General features: G+C 38.0%; 2 protein-coding genes across 8 annotated transcripts in view; one reads left to right on the top strand and one right to left on the bottom strand.

Annotated features, from left to right (window-relative positions):
• The window catches only part of RABL3 (RAB, member of RAS oncogene family like 3), a 35,282-nt gene extending 22,138 nt beyond the window's left edge, over nt 1-13,144 (bottom strand). For 3 of the 5 annotated variants that reach the window (XM_008514638.2, XM_008514639.2, XM_070583820.1), the window contains exons 1-2: nt 12,935-13,126; nt 7,202-7,293 (exon numbers count right to left, since the gene is read on the bottom strand). In XM_008514638.2, the coding sequence (XP_008512860.1) occupies nt 7,202-7,293; nt 12,935-12,980 (138 nt within the window). In that variant the 5' untranslated portion in view covers nt 12,981-13,126. Of the gene's footprint in view, nt 1-7,201; nt 7,294-7,797; nt 7,937-12,934 lie in introns of all 5 variants that reach the window. The other 2 variants (XM_070583822.1, XM_070583823.1) reach the window with 2 other exon arrangements.
• GTF2E1 (general transcription factor IIE subunit 1) overlaps nt 1-24,537 on the top strand; it is a 69,876-nt gene that overhangs the window by 24,976 nt on the left and 20,363 nt on the right. The window contains exons 1-2 of one of the 3 annotated variants that reach the window (XM_008514640.2): nt 13,127-13,265; nt 18,447-18,924. In XM_008514640.2, coding sequence (XP_008512862.1) covers nt 18,477-18,924 — 448 coding nt within the window. In that variant the 5' untranslated portion in view covers nt 13,127-13,265; nt 18,447-18,476. Of the gene's footprint in view, nt 1-13,126; nt 13,266-13,300; nt 13,438-18,446; nt 18,925-24,537 lie in introns of those variants that run through there. The other 2 variants (XM_070583818.1, XM_070583819.1) reach the window with 2 other exon arrangements.

Genomic DNA, 24,537 nt, shown 5'->3' with positions numbered 1-24,537 from the left:
AAAGTGCCACATGAGTCTAGTGGTTACTGTATTTAATGGTATTAGAATACTTTCTTCTTAATATCATTCTTGAACAAGAGGCAGTACAGAGTAGTGATCAAGAGTACAGGCTCTTGAACCAGACTCCCTGGGTCTGAATCCCAACTCCATCACTTATTAGCAATGTGACCTTGGACAAATCATTTAACAACTCTGTGCCTCAACTGTTTCATGTATCAAACAGAGACACTAATAGTACCTACCTTGAAGGGTTGTTGTGGGAATTAAATGAATTAGTATGTAAAACAGGTGCCTGGCCTAACTAAAAAGTGTTAGCCATCATTCATCATTATTGCTATTTTAAAGATCATTTATATATAAACCTTGTCCTGCCTCTAATCCCACCTCATATTCTTAGTGAGGATACAGTCTGCCTTTAAAATAAATTCCTCTCCAGTGCTTGTACACTGTTATGCTGCCCAAAGAGGAATTCAATAAATATTGATTGTATGCAATGTGTAAAGTAGAGAGTTAAAATCCCATTAAAGTGAACCAGAAATGACAAATCAATTTCTTTATTTACAATTTGTGAAAAGATTAAGTTCTAAAAGTCTTGTTTTCATAATTAAGAGTAGCCATGCATTTATATTAGTCCCATTAGACTTGGGGCAACAAAATTAGAAGACAGGAACAAATAAAGAATACCACAAAACAAAACTTTTCTCTCTTTTCCCTTCAGTTCAGTTATGAAGACCTCTGCACTGCATAGTAAATCCAAAATGTTAATAATTACTAAGTTCATACATTAAGCTCACTAACTTCACCCAATACTTGAAATTAAACAATTACATTATCACCTTTATCCATCTCTATTTTTGGTTGGCTCTTAACAGATGTGAAATGAGTGAAATGGAGCAACTGTTTCTAAGAGTTCTGAAGAGTGTGTATTCATGGGCCTACGCTGATTCTGGAGATCCCTTCTCACAGGTTTCAATAACAGGGGAGCTGTAATTGCAATACAAAAGCTGCTACAGAAGAAAGGGTTCTTTCAAGCTATTTAGGTAAAGGTTTTATCAGATTTAATCATTCTTGCTAGAGGAAAGAAATGTTCACTTTATTATAACAAGAGTCAAGATGATTTACATGTCTATGACAGTTTTCCTTAAGATTATTGCTTAAAAATGCATTTCACTTATTTTCTCACTCAAGAAATGCATTCTTCACAAAGATGGAGGACAGATATCCAAGATACAATGAAGAGTAATAAAAGCAAGGCCATTGTCAGCCCCATACGCTCCACTCTTCCACAATAATGCAATTCAGGCCAGCCTGGCTTTAAAGGAGTCAATTAGTACCATAGTCATTCCAGTAAAATCAGTCACGTTACATGACATGTGTCTTTGACTACTGTAGCCTTTATTCCAGCCTCTTTTTGGGCAGTTTTGTGTCCTCCCCAGGGTTCTTTGGAATTATGGGAGGAGTTAAAAAATCTGCAGTCTAGCATAAGCATAACTCAAGGAAAGTCCCACTTAACATTCTCCAAAATCAGGGGTTTCCAAAGAGAATTGCTATTGTTACTTCTAAAACTTGGTCAGAGTCTTGAGAACTAACTAATCTCATGTTGGTCTGCCCTCTGGAACTTGCATAGAAGCACTCCTTGCAGATACAACCAAGTCTCCACTGTCATATGCAGGGGATGGTTGGGACAAAACTTCTTTTGGAAATTGTGCCACCAGCTATACTCAAGACATTTTACATCTCTGTTATCCTCAGTTACCATACATTTTGGGTCCTTAATTGGTTTCTCATATTCTCATCCCTAAACTACTTTCTGCTTCCTCTACCCATCATTCCACCTCCAATTGTTTCCTTCCTCTAAATCTCTTCACTTTTCTCATGGAAACTTACTCCATGGTTACAAAATTCCAACATATCCTTATCCTCAGTCTCATTGTATTAACTGATGCCAGCCTCTCTCTGAGGACACAACATCTCCTGCTGCCCTCTCAGGTGGATGCTGTTCACTCTTCCTCATTCTAATTACCCTGGAGTTGAAAAATAGGAAATGCCTTGGTTACTCTCCAAAGTTACTTGTAGTACCTTATTCCTCTGCCCTAACATAAAAAACCTGTTTTCTTTAGAGGCTTTGGACTATCTAGCTATACTCCCTTCCCTCTCCCCTTGCCTTACTGTTAATACCTACTAGCTTCCTATCAGCATCGGATTCATAGTCTTGCCCCTCTGCTCTAAGTCTCATCATTTAACCACTTCCATATCCACTTGGAAAACTGCTTCCACATCCTACCCAGTGTTCCTAAAACACTATTCACCTACACCAGAATCACCTCAGGTGCTTCTTAAAATGTCAATTCCCGGGCACCATGTATAACTCTGAATAACTCTGAGGGCAACGTCCCAGAATCAAATTAAAAGACTAAAACTGTCAGATTGGTTATCAGAACAAAATTTAACTATATCCTACTTCCAAGACATATATATATTTATACGTATTTGCTGTTGCAAATGGCAGGATTTCCTTCTTTTTTATGGCTGAATAATCGATTTTTCTTTACTCATTAATCTGTTGATAGACACAGAGCTTAAAAGCTCTCATCACAAGAAAAAAAATTTATAACTATGTGAGGTGACAGAGGATAACCAAACTTATTGTGGTAATAATTTTGCATTATATATAAATATGAAATCATTATGTTGCACATCTTAAAGTAATACGTCAATAATATCTTAATAAAACTGGAAAAAATATGTTGGTTTAGCTATTTTATTATCAGACAAGATAGACTTGAAGGCACAATATATTACCAGATATAGAGGGACATATCACAATGATAAAATGTTAAATCCTTCAGGAAGTTTAAACAATCTTAAATTAGTACTTATCTAGTAATATAACCTTAAAATATATAAACAAAAAACAAACAGAACTAAAATGAGAAATGGACCAATCAACACTTTTAGTTGGAGATTATAACATTCATTCCTTAGCCACTGATGAAACAAGCAGGCAAAAAAATCAGTTAGAGATAGAGAAGATTTGAACAAAATGATTAACAAACTTGGCCCAACTGACTACACTCAACAACTACAGAATACGCATTCTTCTCAAGTGCACATGAAATATTTACCAAAATTGACCATATAATGGGACAAAAGTAACTTTCACCAAATTTCAAAGAATGAAATAATACAATGTATGTTCTGAGCACAATGAAAGTAAGATAGAAATCACCATTAAAAGATGATAAATGTTCTCAAATGTTTGGAAATTAAGCAGCACATTTCTAAAAAACACAAGTCAAATAAGAAATCACAGTGGAAATTAGACAACATTTTGAACTGAATGATAACAAACAAAATTTCAGAGATACAGCTAAAGCTGTGTTTAGATGGAAATTTAGAGCCTTAGAGCTCTAAAAGGAAGCCTGGGGAAAAAAATCAATGAAACTACTTCCCATTTCAAGACGTTAGAAAAAAGACAGCAAATTAAAACTAAAGAAAGTATGGATGTAATAAAGAAAAGAGCAGAAATTAATGAAATACAAAATAAATATATAATAGAGAAAATCAACAAAGCCAAAAAATGGTCCTTGATAGACCTCTGGCAAGACTGATCAAGAAAATAAGAGAAAAGCTACAAATTACCTATACCAGATATGAAAAGAGGAATATTACTGAAGACTACATATATTGAAAGACAACAGAGGATACAAAACAGATTTTTTGACAATTTACATGAAATGGACAAATTCTTTCAAAAACATAAGTTACCAAAATTAACACAAGAAAAAAATAGTCGTTTTCATATTTTCTTTAAGGCTATTTAAAAATTTCCCACAAAAAAAATCTTTAGGCCCACTTGGTTTCACCTGTGAATTCTTTCAAATATCTAAGAAAGAAATAACACCAATCTTACATAAACTCTTCCAGGAATAGATACAGGAATAACGCTTCTCAACTCATTTTATGAGGCTAGCATAATAACGCTGATATCAAAACCCCACAAGGAGATTAGAAGAAAGGAAAATGATAGGCCAACTTGTCTCATGAATTTAGATGCAAATCTTTGAAAAAATATTAGCAAACTGAATTTAATGATATCTGAAAAGACTAATACATCAAGACCAAGTTGGATTTATTCCAAGAATACAAAGTTGGTTTAACATTTAAAAATCAATCAACATAATTTATCATAGTAACAAAACAAATCAGAAACACTATGATTATCGTGAAAAAGCAACTGATAAAATCCAATACTGGTTTATGATACAAACCTTTACGAAAACAGGAACAGAAGGGAACTTCTTTAATCCGATAAAGCATATCTACAAAAAATTCTACAGCAAACACCATACTTAACGGTATTACATTGAAAATTTCCTGCGATTGGGAATGAGACAAGGATGCCCACTGACATCACTTCTACTCAACATTGTACTGGAGATTTAGCCAATTCAATAAGACAATGAAAAAAAAACAAGACAAAAGGTAAATTAGAGGAGCAGACTGGGCTTTTGGTGGGGATAAGAGGGGCAGGGCAGGGGTAAAGAAGCTGGCAGAAAATTGAACAATTTCAGTTCTATTTCAACTTCAAGCTGTAAAGCACTATACCTTAACTTCACGTCTATTAAGCTTTTCTGATCCTCCCAACAAACCTGTAGGCTAGATAAAGCAGGTTTTATTTACCTCTATTTTGCAGAGGATATACTAAGGCTCAGAGAAATAAACTGATTAGTCTAAAGTCACTCTTTAAGAAGCAAATGGCAGGGGCCGGCCCGGTGGTGCAGCAGTTAAGTTCACACGCTCCGCTTCTCAGCGGCCTGGGGTTCGCCGGTTCGGAACCCAGGTGTGGACATGGCACCACTTGGCATGCCATGCTGTGGTAGGCGTCCCACATATAAAGTAGAGGAAGATGGGCACGGATGTTAGCTCAGGGCCAGGCTTCCTCAGCAAAAAGAGGAGGACTGGCAGTAGTTAGCTCAGGGCTAATCGTCCTCAAAAAAAAAAAAAAAGCAAAAGGCAAGATAGGGAGTGACTCAGGGGGTGGGAGTTTAAAGGGAGCTAGAAAAGTCCAAAGGGAATTTTGTCTAGAACTTGTTATTGGGTCTCCTGAACTTAAATTAAGTTTCCACTGAACTCATTATCTAGAATTTGTTTTTCTTCTATATCTAAGAATTTGGGAACATGGCAGGCTGAAATGACACAGACAGGCCCCCTCTGACTTCAAATTCATAGAAATGCCATAAAAATATTTTTTAAAAATAAAGAGGACAAGTTCAAGAGAAAGAAAGGAAAATCCCCAGATGCTAGAAATGAAGACAAAACTTAAAATCAGAGTGAGAAGTGGGAAATGACCCAGATTCAGATATAGCTTCAGGGGCTGGTCCCTGGAGTTTCAGTGCCCATCTGGGAATAGAAATCTGTTTCCCAGCTTGTGAGGCAAGAGCACACGTGGATGAGTGACAAAGACCAGACTGTAGCTCCCTTCATGAAACCCAGACCCTTGATGAGCTGCCCAGTCAGTGAAAGAGAGTAGGAAAAACTCTATCCACTGGCTCAGGAAAGCAGAAAAAACTTTCTGCCAAGGACCTTGGGTAGGGTGGTAGTGAGTAGATAAAAGGTCCACAAGAAATGGAAACCACAGGCCCATGCTACAATCAGATACTGGCGGAATTTACATTTATCTAGATAGCATGGAAACTCCAAGGTGAGAAATTACAAGGACCACTGAAATCTCTAGTGCATCTCCAGTGCTTTCACAGCAACAGAAATGAAAAGGCACTGTGCTTTCACAACACAGCATACAGGACTTCCACCGGAATGAGGAAAAAAATCCTGCTGAAGATGTGATCATCTTTAAGAATTACAAACCATACAAACAGATTCATTTTCATGAAGTCAGCAAATACAGCAAGTAGGATATCCACCACCCATCCAGAAAGAAATAGAACAAACCAAAAGAAACCATAAAATAGTATGTTGAAAATGATTAAAATTAAAGGTAAAACCATTATCGAAGATCAGGATATTTTGAAAATTTTTGACATCTGAAAAAGAACCAAAAGGAACATCTAGAAATTAAAAATTACAGTTACTAAAATGAAATATTGAGTGGAGATATTAAAAAGCAGATTAGACATAGTCAAAGAGATTCTTGGTTACCTGGAAGGCAGATGTGAGTACATCATCCAGAATGCACCAAGCAGAAATACAGAATAGAAGACATGAAAGTGCAATTAAAAGATACAGAGGACAAAAATCTAATAGAAGTTCAAAAGGAGAGATAGAGGGAATGAGGGAAGACAAACAGATAATGGCTAAAAATTTTGAAAAAGGAAGACAGACATGAGAAGCATGACAACTTCTGAACAGGATGACTAAAAACTAATCCACACCTCGACACAGGTTGGTGAAACTAGAGAACACCAAAGACGCCATAAAAAAAAATCATTTAAAAGCAACTAGAGAGAAGAAATTACCTTAGAAAGAAAGGAATAATAATTAGGCTGACAGCAGATTTCTAAGCAGCAGGAATATAAGTCACAGACCTTGAAACAATAGCTTCAAAGAACTGAAGGAAAATAACTATCAATGTAGCTAAATACCATTCCTTCCCTATTTATTTCTTAATTCAGTGAGAAGAGACACTTGGACAGGACTAGCTGGAATTAGCAAACACCAACAACATCCAGGAAGATATTTAATTCAATAGAAACTGTACCTGTTTCCTAAATGTGAAGTGGAACAGACAACCTAGACAACAGGCTCCAGAGCTTTCACATTTACACTATATTTCTAGCCAAAATTTGGCCATCTCAGTGGCAAAGGCTTAGGCAGATTTATTTATGGAACATACTAAGTGAACTCTAGATATATGGCATAGTAATTAAAACTGAAGTCTCTGGAATCAGACTAATTGGGATCAAATCTTGACTTTGTTTGTTATGCACTGAGTGTATTTGGTGAAGTTACTTAACTTTTCTATGCCTTAGTTTCTGCAGCTATATTTCACAGTTTAAAAAAGATTAAATAAGCAAAGGCATGTAAAGCATTTGGCATGGTATCCAGCACAGAGTAGGTGCTTAATAAAGCCCAGCTATTATTATTACTCAGTCTTGACTACAGTAGTGTAATTTGATTATGTAGTTTGAAGGAGTTATCTTTAACATGACTATAAAAAAACTAAAATAAAAGAAACACATACTCTGACATCTACTGAGCAGCCCACGGTCCACGATGGATTTCCCAGTACTTGATTTTGGCACAGAAGATGAACTAGTGAAGATTTCCCAACTCCTGAAAGAGATACAAGAACTCTGGTCATATAAGAAACTCGCTGAAATCTATTATGGCAATAGTAAGTCTGAGAATATGGAGTAATAACGGTATGTAAAGTACGGTTGTTTAAAGGATGTTCAGCATACCAACCATTTAATAAGCTTTACTGATAAAGAGAAGATGGTCAAAGACAATGGTTCTCTCAAATTTAGCATCAGAATCACCTGGAATGCTTGTTAAAACACAGAATGCTAAGTCCTGCCCCCAGAATTTCTGATGCATCAGGTCTGCCTTGAAGCTCAAAGATGTAGCACTTCTAACAAATTCCCAGGTGATGCTGATGCTACTGGTCCAGGGGCCTCACTTTGAGAACTGCTAATCTAGTACAATTTCATATGAACTAATCCCTTTCCTTTTGAATGATTTCATCTATTTAGCCTATTTTAGAATTGTAGAATATTAACAGATCTTGGAGGTCATCCTCTAATCTGACCACCAAGGCAGAGGTCCCTTCCAAAGTACCTTGTTAGATAGTCTTCCAGATTGTGCTTGAACACTGTCAGTAACGGGGACTCATACTTCACAATTCCAAATTTAGACATTTCAGTTCTTCCACACAGTGATTTTTAAAAGGCAGCCAACCATTTGGCCCAGACTTACCCTGTGGAAAAAGAGAACAACTCAACTCTCTCTTCTACATCTTGGCCCTTTATCTTAAGGCAGCATTTTCTTTTCTTTTAGAGCTCCTGGATTCAGGGCAATCTAGTTATTAATGCTAGGGTTAGCATTCTGAGATCTGTACAAACAGGCAAGGGAATGACATTTCCCTATACATCCACGTGTAGTCACTCATTCAATTAACATTTTGAGATACCATCATGACAAGCATGGGTGGGGAATCTTTATGCATCACTAGTTGTATCAGAAATTTAGACCATCTATTTGTGTGCATTACTGTGTATGAAACTATCACTTATACTTATTTTTATTATAAAATGTTATATTTACAGACAATCTAGATAGTATTAAAAAAAAAAGAAGCAAAAAAAATCACTTGAAGAGCACTGTTGTCAACATGTAGGTTTATTTAATTCCAGAAGCAGGGTTTTCCTATAAGCAGGTTGTTATCGTGAAATACACAGTGTTCTTAACAACAACACATATGCCTTTGTTTACACACCTGGTTCTGTCTGGAATGTCCTTCCCATCCTCCCCCCTCCATTTCCACTCTTCCGTTGGCCTGGTGAATTACTTTCAAGACTCAGCATCATGCTAATCATAAAGTCTTTTCTGACTCCACACACATATAACTATGGCACATCATCCACCATCCTCTGGGTCTCCACTATATCCTGTACGTTTTTCTATAGAGCACTTAAAATACATTATTACATTACATTTGTTTACAGGTTTTACCCACTTTTAATTTTAAGTTCTTTGAGGATTGGTACCAGGTTTTAGTTATCTTTTTCTACCTCCAATATTCAACATGGCCTTAATTAGTATTTATTTAGTGACTAAAACTTTCCATGTTACTACAGAATCTTCCTCAACATTTTTAATGTTTCCATTGAAGTTTAGAGAGTTGACATAACAATTTACTTAAGCATTACCTCATTATTAGATATTTAGTGTTTTGAAATTTTCACTATGCTAAGAAAAGATTTGTTTAAACGTTTGCTTAAAATTAAAATTATTTCCCTAGTATACCTTCCCAGAAGTGAGATTAATATGTAAAAGGAAATGAACATTTCAAGTCCTTGATATACACTGACACCTTTCTTCTGGTTACTCTGCCACTAGCCATACACATAAGCCTGCAGGTCTTGTTGCACCTCAATAATATCATCTAGTTGCTTTTTCCTTTTTGTAAATTTGATAAGAGAAAAAAAAGTGATATCTCACTTTAGTCTGCATTTCCTTACTTTCTGGAAAAGATATACACTATGATCATCTTTGCTAATCAGCTGTCTTTCCTCTCTTATGAATTATCTATTGATGTGCTCTACCCATTTATCTACTGGGTTTTAGTGTTAGCAATTCACATGACCTCTTCACATATTAGCCGTCTCTTGTAATTGATCAAACATTTTCCCAGGTTTCCCCTTCCTTTTTTTCTTTTTTCACATACAGACACTTAAGATTTTTGTGTACTCAAACTTAGCTTTGTCTTTGTATTTACTGCATTCCATCTGTGACCTTCAGGGCATATTGTCGATTTTTGTGTTTGCATGTAGGTTTGTTTATGTTGGAGACACATATCTAGGCATTTAGTTATCAGCTTGATGCAAGGCTTGAGCTTCTAGTTAGGCTTAACTGTGTCAAGAGTAAACATCTTTATGCAGTAATACTGTATAACTCTCCATGAATTAACTTTGGGTGATAAGAGTCAGCTAACACTTGATGAACTCTAAACAGCAAGAACAATTGAAAGTACCAGGAACAATGGCTAACTATTCATTTCTTTAAGAATTTTGGGAGGTTATGATTCTACATTTTCACCACTAGAACTAAATTAGATCAAAAGAATGCACTTGATTTGCTGGGGGAGAAAAAGGCCCAATATAATTAAATAAGTACCCAGTTCCAAATATAGTTGTTGGTAATGTGTTATGCTCATCTCTTATCTTTGAAAGAACAAAGAGAAAACAGCATGAGCATGTTAGTGGGACTTTCAGGATTACTAACTAAATTATCAAATATCTCTAAATCCCAAGTCATTCCTTTATTTATCTGTGAAATCCTCAACATTTCTTGAAGGAAATAAGCCTTTATTCAAAAGTAAAGTTTGAAGTTTGAATACAAGGGAAGATGAAGTGTAAAAAGTATATTCTAACCTGTCAGACAGCAAATCACTGTTAAAAGGGAACTGATAAAAAGGTAATAACTGACTTTGCACATATAGCCTAACAGCACTGAATGTGTGACAAGGTCAACCACTTTTCCTGGTGGGCATGGCTGCATCTTCTGTTTTACAACTAAACTATAAAGAAAAAAAAAAGCTTATTAATTGCCAGATCACTTTTCTACATTGAGTGCAGCAGCCAATTCAACTCTGTTTTGTAATGCATTGACTCCACAGTTATAACCCCAGCACCCAACACAGTGGCTGCTATGTAATAGGTACTTTAAGCATTTTTGGAGGAAAAAGAAAGAATAAATTGACCAATTCCAACAATATGTAACATGAAGGGAGTGTTAGATGCAATGGAAAGGAGAATTATAGACGAGAGAGAAGACCCGCTTTACATATCATGAACTGTGTTAGCTCTGGATTCCTGTTCTAAATCCTATTTAATGATACCCTTACCAAGTCTCTTTAGACCACCATTACTTTCTTCATCTGTAAAACTGAGTCATTTTATTAAATTAACTTCAGGACCACCTCAAGCTAAAGAACTGGAATTGACACAAATTGGATTATGTTCATAGCATTTCATAATGCAATTTTTTAAAGGGAATATTAAATAGTGCTCTCTGTAAAATATTCTGTAATGCAAATAATCTTTAGGCAATGTGAAAACTTCCTTAACCTTCTCCTCTCCCCTCAAATTTTCTTCAGTTCTTTAAGGCTAGTTTTCAAGCTCTCTGGGGTATGTACTCCACTCCCAATCATCTGGCACAATGTCTTTGCTCACAGCACACATTCAAAGGTCACCTCCAGAAAAGCAGGTCTAGGAAATGCTAAGTTAGCACTCATTCCAAGTTCTTAAGAAGCATAGGAGTGGAGGTTATAGTGAAAAAGAAAAGCTAGTGAGAGGGGAGTGGGGGAAATGCAGACTTCTATCCTAGTTCTCAAATTTCCAAGGTGTCAAAAGAAGAATTTTAACACAAGGATTAAATTGGGCTTGGCTTCATAATATGGTCTTTATCTTACTTTCTCTATTTCTTACAACCTAGCACATACTATGCTTTCAATTAAGATTAAAGAGAACAAAGCAATCAAGAAGCTCAGCTGAGAGTAAAATAGGACTACCATCCAATACTTCCTTTCATAAATAGCCTACTGTTAAGTACATGGACTCTGGGTTCAACTTGGTTTTATCATTCACATCTCTCTGCCTCAATTTTCTCATCTGTAAACCAGGGTAAGAGGGCTGATCTCAGGATTAAATAAATTAATACACGCAAAGCACTTGGAACAGCGTGTCAAAAATTGACTATACTGGAGCCATTTTAAAAGGAGTCAGAGCCACCTTTCCAGAGAAACTGCTTTGATGTCTTCAACCTCAGACTGGCCAAACCTTTGGACTGGGCCAAAATGGCAATTGTGCAATTGTTTGAGAAGTCAGCAGGAGAATGGATAACCAGATAGCAAAGACTGAGGGTTGTGGACTTTCTGAAGACAGAATCAACAGTCAATCAGTTTAGCCAAGACCAACTCTCTGCCTCCAATTCCAATTAAATTCTTTGTAATACAACTGTCCCTTCTTTGCCTTTAAATGCCCAAGACTTTTATTCCTAGCGGAACATGTCTTGGATTTCTACCTGAATCTGTCTCCCGAATTATAATTCGAATGGCCGAAATAAATATCTGCTGCTTAAATTGTAGGGATTTTTACTCGGTTGACAAGTGTCATTCTTCTTATAGTCCGTTTTGATGTGGGCTCGGGGAGCTGAGTCCTCGAAAGAAAGATTTCTTGGACTCTCAAGCTGTGGCAGTAGTACTCTTTTATTCAGAGAATAGCGTGGAATAGCATGGGGACAGGACCCATGGGCAGTAAAGAGCTGCAGGCATGGGGAGAGGACCCATGGGCAGTGAAGAGCTGCAAACACGTGTTCAGGGCAAGGCTAAATTTAAGGCATAGGTATATGAGTTATCTCTTTACAAGACAAAGGAAAAGAATATGTAAAAAAAAAAAAGTTGTTAAAATGGTATCAGTAGAGGCGAGGTCTGGTTATTGGGTGGTCCTATAACTTTTAGATAAGAATCAGATCAGGTTAACTAAATGGCTGAAGCCACCACCTTAAATATTATCTTCAGCTAAAGACAAAAGATGTTGGGGGGGGGGGTCAGTTACATGAGGTTACCAGACAGTAAACAAGAGCAAGATTATTATGTAGACTTAAGTCCTTGCCTTCCCCATTAAGAGTTTCTAGAGATAAGGTCATCCCCACTTCCTCCAGGTGCAGAGAGGGGGGACACCCCTACAGATGCAGATCTCCTTTACAAATGTAAATATCTCTTAACAAAGGGCAAGTAAATTCCACTTTTCAGAGCCTCTTTCCTGTCTGCAGTTTCAAAAGCAACCTGCCCAAAATAATCCTCATCGGTTTGACTGACTTAATGAACCAAACCTCTTGATGGGACAGTCCTAACTTCTGTCTACTTCACACAGCACCCAATATAGTACTCAGCGTGAGGATATCTTTTAAAACAAAGGAATTGACAAAACACACTAGACTACAGGCGCCAGGGAGACCAACGTGGAGAACTGCGAGGGCGGAGAGGGACTGGGGCTCTGCGCCCCCTACCCGCGCGACGCCACCGCTGCGTCAAACAGAGCAAAGTCCTCTGGGAAGTGTAGTCTTTAGGCTTGAGAGGGCTTTCACCCACGGACCAGACACAGCGAGTTGTAGGGGAGAGAGTAGTGAAGGGGGAGGGTTATCAGATAACTCAAAAGTGCCGGGAGCCCCAGAATTGGGTTAAACCGCTCACCTGAGTCTCCCAACACCAGTACCTTCACCCGATCCAGGGACGCCATCTTGCCACAACCTTCCCGAGGTGAACACCTTTTCCGGGACTGTAAGCCAATCAGAGCTGGGTATGGAAGGCCGAGCCTTTAATTTCATTGGCCAATCGGAGCATGACGCCTTGATTGAAGGCTTCACTGTGCTGATTGGCCCGCCTGGTTAAGAGTAGCGGTGGTTTCCAAAGCTGGTCGCAGGAATGATGCGTTTTCGTTGTCGCACAGGTGGCGTGGCTCGGTTAAGCCGGTAGTTGAGGCGCTGAGGGAAGCTGTAGTGGGAGTGTTCGAGGATTCGCTTTGGTAAACCTTATTCCCTGTTCCTTGTTCTCGGTTCCCTGGCCTGGAGTCGCATTTCAGGGTTTCTCCTCCTTTTCGCTCCTCTCTCCTTAGCTACCCTCTTCCTCTTAGGTACTCTCTTGACTTGGTCCTCCAAAGAACCATTGACCCCGGAGCGGCCCGTGTGCGACCTCTGGTAGGACGGACTTGGCCTCGCCGAGTGTGGCCCTGGACTCAGCTGGCAGAGTCCGAGGGAACTTAGGGCCTCGGGGTCTCTCAGTGGGGAGTAGTGAACATGACTGAACCGGGCTCGTGGAGGGCAGCTGGTCCGGAGGTTTCGCGGTGATAGCCGCTTTATGTAGGAAGGCGTGGAGAATACCATGAAATATGGTAACCGAGAAAACCACAGTTAGATGTAGAGAATCCAGATTCTAGAACTGGAATAGTAGAATACTGAAATAATCCACCTGGGCTCTCCGCATCTGCTCCTTTCTCCCTTTATTTTACGCCCTGCAGTCAGAGTCATCTTTTAAAATCGCGAATTTGATCTTGTCACCTTCTGTTTAAAACCATTTGAAGTTTAGGAAGAGGATTTCTAATAGCCTATCCTTCTCTACTCTGGAAGCAGCAGTGGAGGAAGTGAATTGGGGGAGGCTGGCAGGGTGGGCGTGTTGGAAGAACACGTGCTTATCTGTTGAAAGTTTTATGGAAGTACTTGCCTAGCTGTGCTGGATGCTGGAAAGCCGGTAAACTAGTTTAAGCCCCCAGCCTCAGAGATAGACATGGAGAAAGTACGAGTATGTGTCCTGCAAGAAAGAAGGGTAAAGTGCTATGGGAACGTGTGAGAGGGAGTCATACTAAGCTACCCAGGGGAATCTGGGAAGATCTCTCTGAGGAAATGTCATTTGAGATATGAAGGATGATTAGGAGAAGGGAGTTTGGGCTTAGCTTTGAGGGCAGAAAGAACAGCATGTGCGAGGGCCTGAAAGTGGGGAAAGCACATACGGCTCATGTGGCACTGAGAGAATGCCAGTCTAGCTGGAGATGAGGCCCATGGGTAGACAGAGTGCAGAGAATGCATTCGTCTCAGTGTTGTTTCTCTAACTCTGTGCTTGGTGCACAGTAGTCCTTACGTGTTTTTATGATTAGAATACATACAGTTCAAAAACAAAACCAATTTGCCTTTGGGGGTCTGGGCTGGTTAGGGAGATAGGTGAGGTTGGGAGACGACTGATGGACTCTGAGACAGAAAAGGGCTGGCCTGAGAGGTTGCACACTCAGAAGTCTCCAGAGGCCAGCCAAGCTCCTTCCCTCTTTAAAACTGTCAACTGCTCTTCAGCTTCAGCATATTGTTTCCATGTGGTAACATGGCCTCACTTTTTTCCTCAGATAATTCCAATTTTCAAGAGGAGCTGAAAGTTGAAATTTATGTGAAATCTCACAATTTTAAATGTTGACAACTAATGTAATTCAGAAGATTTTCAAAACATTCTTTGGGTCAAACAGTGGCAAGGCTGCCAGTTTGAGACCTCTGACCTAAGTAATTTAAGAAATCCAGAAATTGAGGAGGAGCTTCAGCCTAAGTGGGGAAGTAGAAGTGGTGGAAGAGAGAACACAGTGGTCAGGAAGGAGCATTTTAGAAGACAGAGATTTTGAACAAGGTGGCATAACCTGGCTACTTTCCTGAGCTCCAGTTTCATTTGTTCAGCTACCTGCTTGACATCTTCACCAGAATATTCTGTGGTGAAGACAAGCAACTAAAAGTTGAACACTTCATTTCTTCCAAACCTGTTCCTCTTCAGGTGCTAACCTATTTCTCATGGTAGTACTTTTGTCCTCCTAATTACTCTGCCTCAAAGCAGATAGCTACATGTTATTGTTTAATATTAAACTATGTTATTTTTTAATGGCTATCGCATTTCAGTTTTACAAGAGGAAAAGAGTTATGGAGATGGGTGGTGGTGATAGTTGCACAAAATTATGAAAGTATTTGATACTACTGAACTGTATACTTAAAAATGGTTAATTGGTAAGTTTTGTGTTATGTGTATTTTACCGTAATAAACAATTGTAAAAATAAGACCCAAATAGCTATTTAAAATTTTCCTACTCTGTTACTCTATTTCCAATATATTATTGGGTCCTTTTGATTTTGTTTCTGTAATAAGTTTCATTCATCCTAGCCTCTTACAATTTTGCTCTCTTCCTTAGCTCCTCATCCTTCCACAGTGCGTCTATCTTCACTTACTTCAGTCCATTTCTCATGTCGTTATAAGAGTCACTTTCCTAAATAGGGGGTCTTATTGTGAATGCCAGTGCTTAATGGAACTCTTATGATATCAAGCCTTGAAAGCAGAACACTTTACATGAATTATCTCATTTAATCCATACATCAACTCTATGAAGAAGGCACTGTTAATCACTTTTTATATATGAGGAAGCTGAGACAGAATTTTCCAGGGTCACATGCTAAGAATGGTGGAACTGGGATTCAAAACTCAAAAACTATTGGACTGCAGAGTCCTCATGTCACTCTCTTGCTCAAATCTTTAGGGTCCCCTAAGGTGTTTCAGGCAAAGGAAACCAGGTGAATGGTAAGTGGCACTGGGTCCTCCCCATGCAGGATGTGCAATGGTAGGTTATGTGATAGCCAGGCACCAGATTTGTCTGATCAGTGGTCAGGGACTTTTTATGTGTATTAGAGATACCTAAAGAGCTTTTAAAATAAGATAATGCCTAATCTGGCCCTCCCAGCCCAGCTGAAACAGAATCTCTGGGAATGGGGCCCAGGGTGGGTATTTTTAAATGCTCCGCAGATGATTCTGCCTAAGAACAAGGGATGAGAATCATTGGTCTGGAAAATGGAGTGTATGGAATGGGAGATCAGGGAGGGGAATACGATAGTAAGAAATAATACTGGAAAAGTGGGTTATTTTGACATTTGTCCGCCATTCTTTGGTCTGTTGGATGTTTCTGAAGCCATGTGTTGTGTTCTGCCAACTGTTGAGCATGTAAAACAAAACAAACAAAAAAACCAAAACTGGGCTCAAGTACGATGTATAGACCAAATTGGAAAGGAGAACAAAATGTATCTGGTAGCATGCTATGATACTACTTTGGTGTTGAATCCAGCCCTTGCTGGGCATCCTTAAGCCTTGGGACGAGCAGAAGGCTCTAGGACCACAGGTTTGGATGTAGGTGCTACTTTGTTATCTCTTGTATATAGTCATGCCTGTCTATTTAGAATATGAAGTATATATTACAGCTGACTCCTTTTATTTTTCCTTTATTACAAGTAGAGCATTATATCCCCCCCCCAAAAAAAACCATGTGTATAGATTAGTTATTTAGGAATATCTTATTATAGTACTGTGGATATAAATAATTTCTTATAAAAAGAGATCAAATTTGATAGGATTGATGGTAACCACTGATTTTAAATAAAAGGTTCAATAGAAACTAGTGTTAATAACAGAATATGACTCCCTATTGAAATAGTTCAATGGGATATCTGTTAAAAATTTCTCTATGGTGCAGGGAAATTTCATTTGACATAGTCTGGGTGGATAGCCTGGTCATTTTTAGTTTAGGACCTTTTAAATCGATATGGAAGCTATCCTTATTAACAAGTGCTTTCTAAGCACATTACTTACATTCTCATTTATTCATCACAGCCTCATTGAGGTAATTGATATTATCCTTATTTCTCAGATAGTAAAGTGTGGCTTGAAGTTGTTTGAGGGATTTGCTTAGGATCACACAGCTACGAAAACAAAACACAGGCTGTCTAACTCTGAATTCCAAAGCCCAGGCTTTCCAACAACCACATGAAAGTCTAGCCCATGCCAGTTTGGGCTTCTGGAATACAGCTTTCTGGGTCATGGACAGGAGAATTGGGTACACTTAGCTTCTGCTTTGTCCTGCAAGGGATCCAGTAGTTAAGGATATCTTGGACTTTTATTTTTTTAGGACTGTGTGGTGTTTACTTAATTGGTTATTAGATTTAACTTTCAAGGTTGGTAAAGCTGTCTGGATCTAAGTGTTAATTTCTTTCAGATTTATAACAGTAATTTTGCCAAACACCCCAACTGGTCATTACTTATGTGTTTATTGGTTTGTTGTGATTTTATTGTGAGAGCATGACTATGTAAAACATCCTAGAATATATTTTGATATACAAATTTTACTCAAGAAAGACACTTTAAGGATATGCTAACTGCTAGGTTTCTCAGGGGGTTTCCAGCATTCCCAAAGATCTGTGGCATTGAGAATAGTGAGACTTCAGAGCCTGCCCAGTGGTGCAGCAGTTAAGTGCGCACGTTCCATTTCAGCAGTCTGGGGTTTGCCACTTTGGATCCCGGGGGTGGACATGGTACTGCTTGGCATGCCATGCTGTGGTAGGTGTCCCATGTATAAAGTAGAGGAAGATGGCATGGGTGTTAGTTCAGGGCCAGTCTTACTCAGCAAAAAGAGGAGGATTGGCAGCAGATGTTAGCTCAGGGCTAGTCTTCCCCCGCCCAAAAAAAATAAAATAAAAAGTAAAAAAATAATAAATAAATAAAAAGAATAATGAGACTTCAACCCAGCTGTGATGGCCTAATGATTAAAGTTCAGTGCTCTCTACTTTGGCTGCCCAGGTTCAGTTCCTGGGCACAGAACCACACCCCTCCTTTTCAGTAGCCTTGCTGTGGTAGCAGCTCACATAGAAGAACCAGAAGGACTTACAACTAGAATATGCAACTAGGTACTGGGGTTTTGGGAAGGGAAAAAAACAGAAAGAGGAAGATTGGCAACAGATGTTAGCTCAGGGTGAATCTTTCCCAGCAAAAAAAAAATAAAAAAGAATAGACTTTATTTAGCTTTTTTGTGTGTCTCTTTCTAAAGTAAAGTGGGCTTGATATGTCATTGCTGTAAGTAATAAGTTGCTTTTTGGGATCAAGCACACTGTAGATCATGGAAATAACTATTTAAGAAATATGTCAAGCTTTTTAGATGTAATTTTTTGTGTACTCTACAGAAAAATCTTGTTCTCTGTTAAATGCTTAGGCATTGTAAGTCTTAAAACAATGTTTTGAGTACCTTTGTGGCACTCCAAGAATAGTGGTAGCTACCAGCTACCTAATGGGTTGATTATTCTAGATTTAAAATGATTACTGTGTCTTTAGCCTAGCTAACCTTCTCTTTTCTTTTTTTTTCTGAATTCAGTATATCTAAAGTTGAAGTTTGCTGCTAAAAATGGCAGACCCAGACGTCCTCACTGAGGTTCCTGCAGCATTGAAGAGGTTAGCCAAGTATGTGATCCGGGGGTTTTATGGCATTGAGCATGCTTTGGCCTTGGACATCTTGATCCGGAACCCCTGTGTGAAAGAGGAGGATATGCTGGAGCTGCTCAAGTTTGATCGGAAGCAACTTCGATCAGTTCTGAATAATTTAAAGGGAGACAAGTTCATCAAATGCAGAATGAGGGTAGAGACTGCTGCAGATGGGAAGACCACTCGCCATAACTACTACTTTATCAATTATCGTACTCTTGTAAATGTGGTCAAATATAAATTGGACCACATGAGAAGGAGGATTGAAACTGATGAGAGAGATTCCACCAACCGGGCTTCCTTCAAATGTCCTGTCTGTAGTAGTACTTTTACAGACTTAGAAGCTAATCAGCTCTTTGATCCCATGACAGGTGAGATTTTTCCAGTTTATGGATCTTTCTTTTAAGTAACTTTAAAATAAAATATGTATGTATCCTTTTTCTTAAATTGATCTAATTTTTAAACCAGTCATATATATCCTTATGAAAGTGAATGAATTGGTATCAGTCAGCATACAGTCATTTTTAGTCGTCTTACTGTCCAGTTTGACTGTCATACTATTTTTAAAAACTTTTACAAAGCCTTTCTGCTTCACCAGGGAGTGTCCTCTCCCACCCATGGCCCTCCTACCTCTGCTCCCTCCCCAACCCCTTATTTATTTATAGCTGTAGCCCAATCTGAAGGGTTGACTTCAATACTACTTTGAGGCTATTCTGACAGCTTTATTTTTGACCTCTTCATTCAACAAATATTTAAGTACCTACTTGTGCCAGTCACTGCCAGACAGTTACAATGCAGTCTTTTTAAACACTTTCTTAGTGGAAGTGCAAAGTGCTATCAGGAGTATATAACTAGGGCATCTAATCTGAATTTGGAGAAGGCCTCTAGAAGAAGTTAAGTAACAGCTGAGACCTAAAAGATAAGTAAGAGTTAGCCAGATGAAATAAGAGGAGCACCCTTTCCAAGTTAACAAGTTGATAAATATTGTCTCTTAGCCGTTCATTAATGGAAAAGAATTGTCAACAAGATATATAATTTGTTTCATTTAATTAAATAGTTTTAAGGATTTTTCTTATCAACACAGAATTCATAAAACATGTATTTTCTAAAAATGCAGTATGTCTAGCATTAACATGAGAAACTTGAAAGTGCTAGGTTGTCTAGTTACTTGTCTTGTTATTTGGAAACTGGAAAAGAGACTATAGTTTTGCTAATTACTTGGTGAATCAATTTTGCGTTATTTTCTAGAGATAAAAATCTCTAGAAAGATTCAGTACTGTTAAGTTAGATTGTCCTTTGTTGGGGCTAAGTTCAGGAGTATAGGTCACTTTTTAGTTCGTAGATCTACCTTTTAAAAAACTATATGAAAAATGTAACTTAAACTTGCACACTTGAAACATTTTATTATAAAAAAATTACAGATTTACATACATGTTTAATCTTCTGATTTTTGTATATGTTATGAATTGTACATTAAAAATTTTTTTTGATGGGAAATAATCCCAATATCAACTAAGATTGTTGACAAAAAGCTAGAGCTAGCCTGTGACTTTTTTTCCTTATTTACTGTGAAGCAGTCGTTTTGGATGAAAAGTCATTTAAAGTATTCACATTTGTGTTAAATGTTTAATTTGTCTGAACCTAATTATTTACCTTGAAAGGGCTTAAGTAGGAGAGATCTTAGTTACAAGAAAATCTTAACCATCCTGAGTATAAGAATTGCTTGAGTGTGCTATAAAGGAAGGTGGTAGAATATATCTGGAGCTCTTTCAAGATAGACTAGAAAAGTCTCATGATTTTTGCCATTCACTCTAACAGATTTCTTAAAGGAGCTCTGGGTTTTGGTTTTGTGATTCTCTGCAGATGTTGGTGTTACAGTGGTCATCTTCGTCACTCTTGACTGCAGTGGAAGGTGTTGTCCAGTCCCTCAGAGAGGGTAATCTAAAGTAATGTGCTTCTACTACATATATTCATCATTTGGTTCTTATTTAATTTCATGAAACTTTCTAAAAGGAAGTTATTCCACTCTTGTATATCAGTATTTAGGAGATTGGTCCATGATGCTCTTTGAATTTCACCTAGGGTTAGTGTTTGAATGAAACTAATTGTAATCAACAGGTGGCCTGTGGAAGAGATGGCCTAACACCCAAATATAGTCAAGGTTATTAGAATGAGGGAGTTGAGAAAGGGTAGGGGACAAGAAAACATTTTATGAAAGAGAGCTAAAACTGAAACAGTCATTGTGTGGCCAGTCTGAACAAAGACTGAATTAATATGAGGGTATGGTCAGCATGAAGTGGAGAAAGAAGGAGTTTAGGAAAGCAAGAATAGTCACTTTACCTTGGCATCACTCAGGGGAGGGTGCCCTGATCAGCCAACACTCATAATCAACTTAATTGGAAGTTATGTCTCTACAGTGAAGCCTGAGGAATCATAATTGAAAATTCTTCATCATTGGTGACCCTCGTTCTGAGAATGTTCTCGCCTTTTGATTATAATGTGGTTTTTCACTTGAGCTTTCCTTTAAGGAGAGCATGTGCTGACTGGGTGATATTAGGCCCCAGTCTGCTTGTCAGCTCTGATGTGATGTTTCACCATTAATACCTTGACACCCTCCCTTGGTCTATACGTTCCCTTTAGAAATCTTGGTCTTTTTCTCTCTGCTCCCTTCCTATTTTGCTCAGTATTCACCTTCCTGCCCCTCATTTTCAAGAAGATGGGAAATAAACATTTGGTATGTGTCTCAAAGGAGGAGGAGGGAACTTTTTCTGCTGTAATATTTATGCTCTGTTGAAATTGATAGAGTAGTTTTCATCCTAAGCCCAGTCCTGTACAAAGCTGTTCTATTTCCTGGTTGCTATTGGAGATTGACGATATTTCTGATCAAATGATGGGGATATCTGATGGGCTTCTATCTCCATTCCCATATGAACCGTTATTAGGTTGAACTGTGGTTTATATTAGCAATTAGGGAATATTCTGAAATTAGATTTGAAGCTTCTAGACTTTACGGTTTCCCTGACAAAAAGTTCATAACTCAAGTGTATGGACAGTTCTCTGCCACTGAACAAAGGGTAGTGACTTCTTAGATGAGCATTGGGAATTTCTATGCTCAGGGAACTCTGAGTCCAGCAAGAATTGTTTTACCAGTGTTGATTCGCACATAAGCCAGTGATCTTCCTACTTCAGTTTCCAGTTTTTCCCTACCCTCTCTTTTTTCCTAAAGAGTGTAGGTTCTCTCCATACTTTCCATTTAGATTTTGCCTTTGGTGTTCTCTCCGAATGTTTGGTGTTTGGTATGTATAGATACTCTCTTTCCTTAAAATGGAATAGCCTAGCCTTTGCCCACTACTTCTTGGTTTCAGAAACTTAATCAGGCAAAACCAGCTGTTTGACTTCCTGAAATATGGGGGTTTTATGTAATTAAAACAAAGAAAACATGACATGAAATCCCTCAAATTATCAAAATAGCATCTTGTGGTTCATAAATGTATGTTTTAGATTTAGCCAGCTTTCTGATCATGTAAATAGAATTTCTACTTTAGCAGTCTCAGTCATGGATGATTTAGTTAATGACACTTCTAAGTTAAATTCAGCAACAGGCTTCCCCAAAAGGGAGGAAGAGACCATATTCTCTTTTTAGATATTAATGTTGGACGATATAGAAATAGCTTTATATTTTCCATTTTTAATTTAAAAATTATGCAGCCATAAAGCCAGAGAAATTTTTGAAGAGAAAAAAATTACCCACAAAACCACCAGCCTTTTGCACATTATCTATAATTACAATCATAGCCAAGAATAATGTGTTATCTCTCGGTTCCATAATGTACCAAACTCCAGTTTCTATCTAGTGTTTCATATATGTTTTAATAGGTATGATTTCCCCCCACCGTCCCATTTTCCTTTTCAACCCTTTTGGGCACTTTGATTTTATCTATTTTTTTGCTAGTATAAATTTGATGCTTTTGATACTTTTGTGTATATAGCATTTTATTCCTGTTTAAGTTTTTCTTTAAGAAGAATTCTGAGCAGTGGAAATATTGGGCAAAAGAATATAGTTTTACAGCTTCTGTAAAGGCATATATGGCACTGTCATTTTATTGTGGCTGGGATTAACTTGTTAGATATTTGAGTTGGAAATAGTTTCGGAGCTGCTATTACTGAATTCACCTAGAGACCTGGCAATCTTATTTTAAATAAACTTTGAAATGAGTTAAATTTTTTAAAAAGGAATTTAATAAGGGGCCGGCCCATGGCTGAGTGGTTGAGTTCGCGCACTTCGCTGCAGGCGGCCCAGGGTTTTGTTGGTGGGAGTCCTAGGCGCGAACATGGCACCGCTCATCGAGCCGTGCTGGGGTGGTGTCCCACATGCCACGGCTGGAAGGACCCACAGCTAAGAATACACAACTATGTACCTGGGGGCTTTGGGGAGAAAAAGGAAAAATAAATCTTTAAAAGAAAAGGAATTTATTAAAATCTTAGAAATAGGAATTTAGAAATTGCTTATCTAGTTCAGCTCATCAAATGATGTGTGTATGGGTGCACATACACATGCCTACGTTGTGCTCTAGGGATTGGAGGATCCTACAAAGTAATGGATAAATCTAGGGTTATATAGATTTCTAGGATGTCTTAGATTAAATATTAGGGAAGAATATATAGCTTTCATGGAGATTCAGCTTGTTTTGTGTGGCTCCCTGGAAAAGACTTAGAGACGGATTTTAGGATTAGTATGAAAGAAGTCTTTAATAACTAAGTCAGTCTAAAATAAAATAAGTCTCAAATAACTGCTAAAAATAGCCAACAGTGGGAATTGTACCTTTTCTAGTGGTTAGTTCAGAGCCACTTGGGATATTCAAGTAAACCCCATATCTACTGTACTTGGGATATTCATATACAAATTTAGGGTTAAACCCCATATCTACTGTACTTGGAATATTCATATACAAATTTAGGGTTAATCATATGAGTTCCTTCTTGCTTTGTGACTGCAGGTAAAGCCTTTTGGTTTATAGAAGGATCAGTTTCCTGATCCCTGTTTCATTAAAATTCCTCTCTAATTCCCTTACCTAACCTTTTTAAATTGTTAAGGTCTTATATTTGTGAGACTCTTAAAGACTTGTTAATAATGTTTACCTTCATAGAGCAGGCTTTTTCCTGTCTTCATCTCTTTCTGCTTAGCATAGGAGATGTCTTATAAGCAGTCTTTTCAGTTCCTGAAAAGCTAAAAACACAAACAGACAAACAAAAAAGAAATCTTTCAAGGTTATTTTGCTCAATTGCTGATTTGGAATCTTGCCCAGGATTGGTTCATTACAAAATTATGCTGGAAAGCTGAGCGGCGTGGATGTTTTTGGTGGTGGGAAGTGGGTATTATTAGAGTAAGTTAAAAAAATTAAAAACAAGTTATGGAAAGATGTAAGGAACAAGTATGTTCCCTCTCTTTATTTTGGTGAGGAAAATTGGCCCTGAGCTAACATCTGTGCCGATCTTCCTTCCTTATGTGGGATGATGCCACAGTGTGGCTTGACAAGCGGTGCTGTGTCCACACCCAGGATGCGAACCTGCAATCCCTGGGCTGCCGAATTGGAGCATGTGAACTTAACCACTACACCAGCAGGCTGGCCACAGTATCTTCCCTCTTTTACTCATTCTTCCCTGCTACCAAACCCTTAAGACTGATTTTTAAAAAAATTTTGTTGCTTTTGATTTTGTGGATTTGAGAGCTTTTTTTAAAAAAAATGTTTTATCTTTTTTGTATTTTGATGCTGATTACATAGGAGCTAATTTATTTGTGAAGAGTTGCTGTTAGTTTTGATAATAGCACATAATATTCTATTGATAATTGTCTTTCAAATAGTCATATAAAACCACAGACTTTTTGCCTGCTCACTGCATGCTGAAATGAATTTGTTTTAGGCCTAATTTAGAGAATTTATTGCAAGCTTTAGCATTCAACCAAGTACCATACTTAAATTTAT

The sequence above is a fragment of the Equus przewalskii genome, chromosome 18, assembly GCF_037783145.1.
Source record: "Equus przewalskii isolate Varuska chromosome 18, EquPr2, whole genome shotgun sequence".
NCBI lineage: Eukaryota > Metazoa > Chordata > Mammalia > Perissodactyla > Equidae > Equus > Equus przewalskii.
Note: the sequence above shows the minus strand (reverse complement) of the source record. Positions and strands in the feature narration are given on the sequence as shown.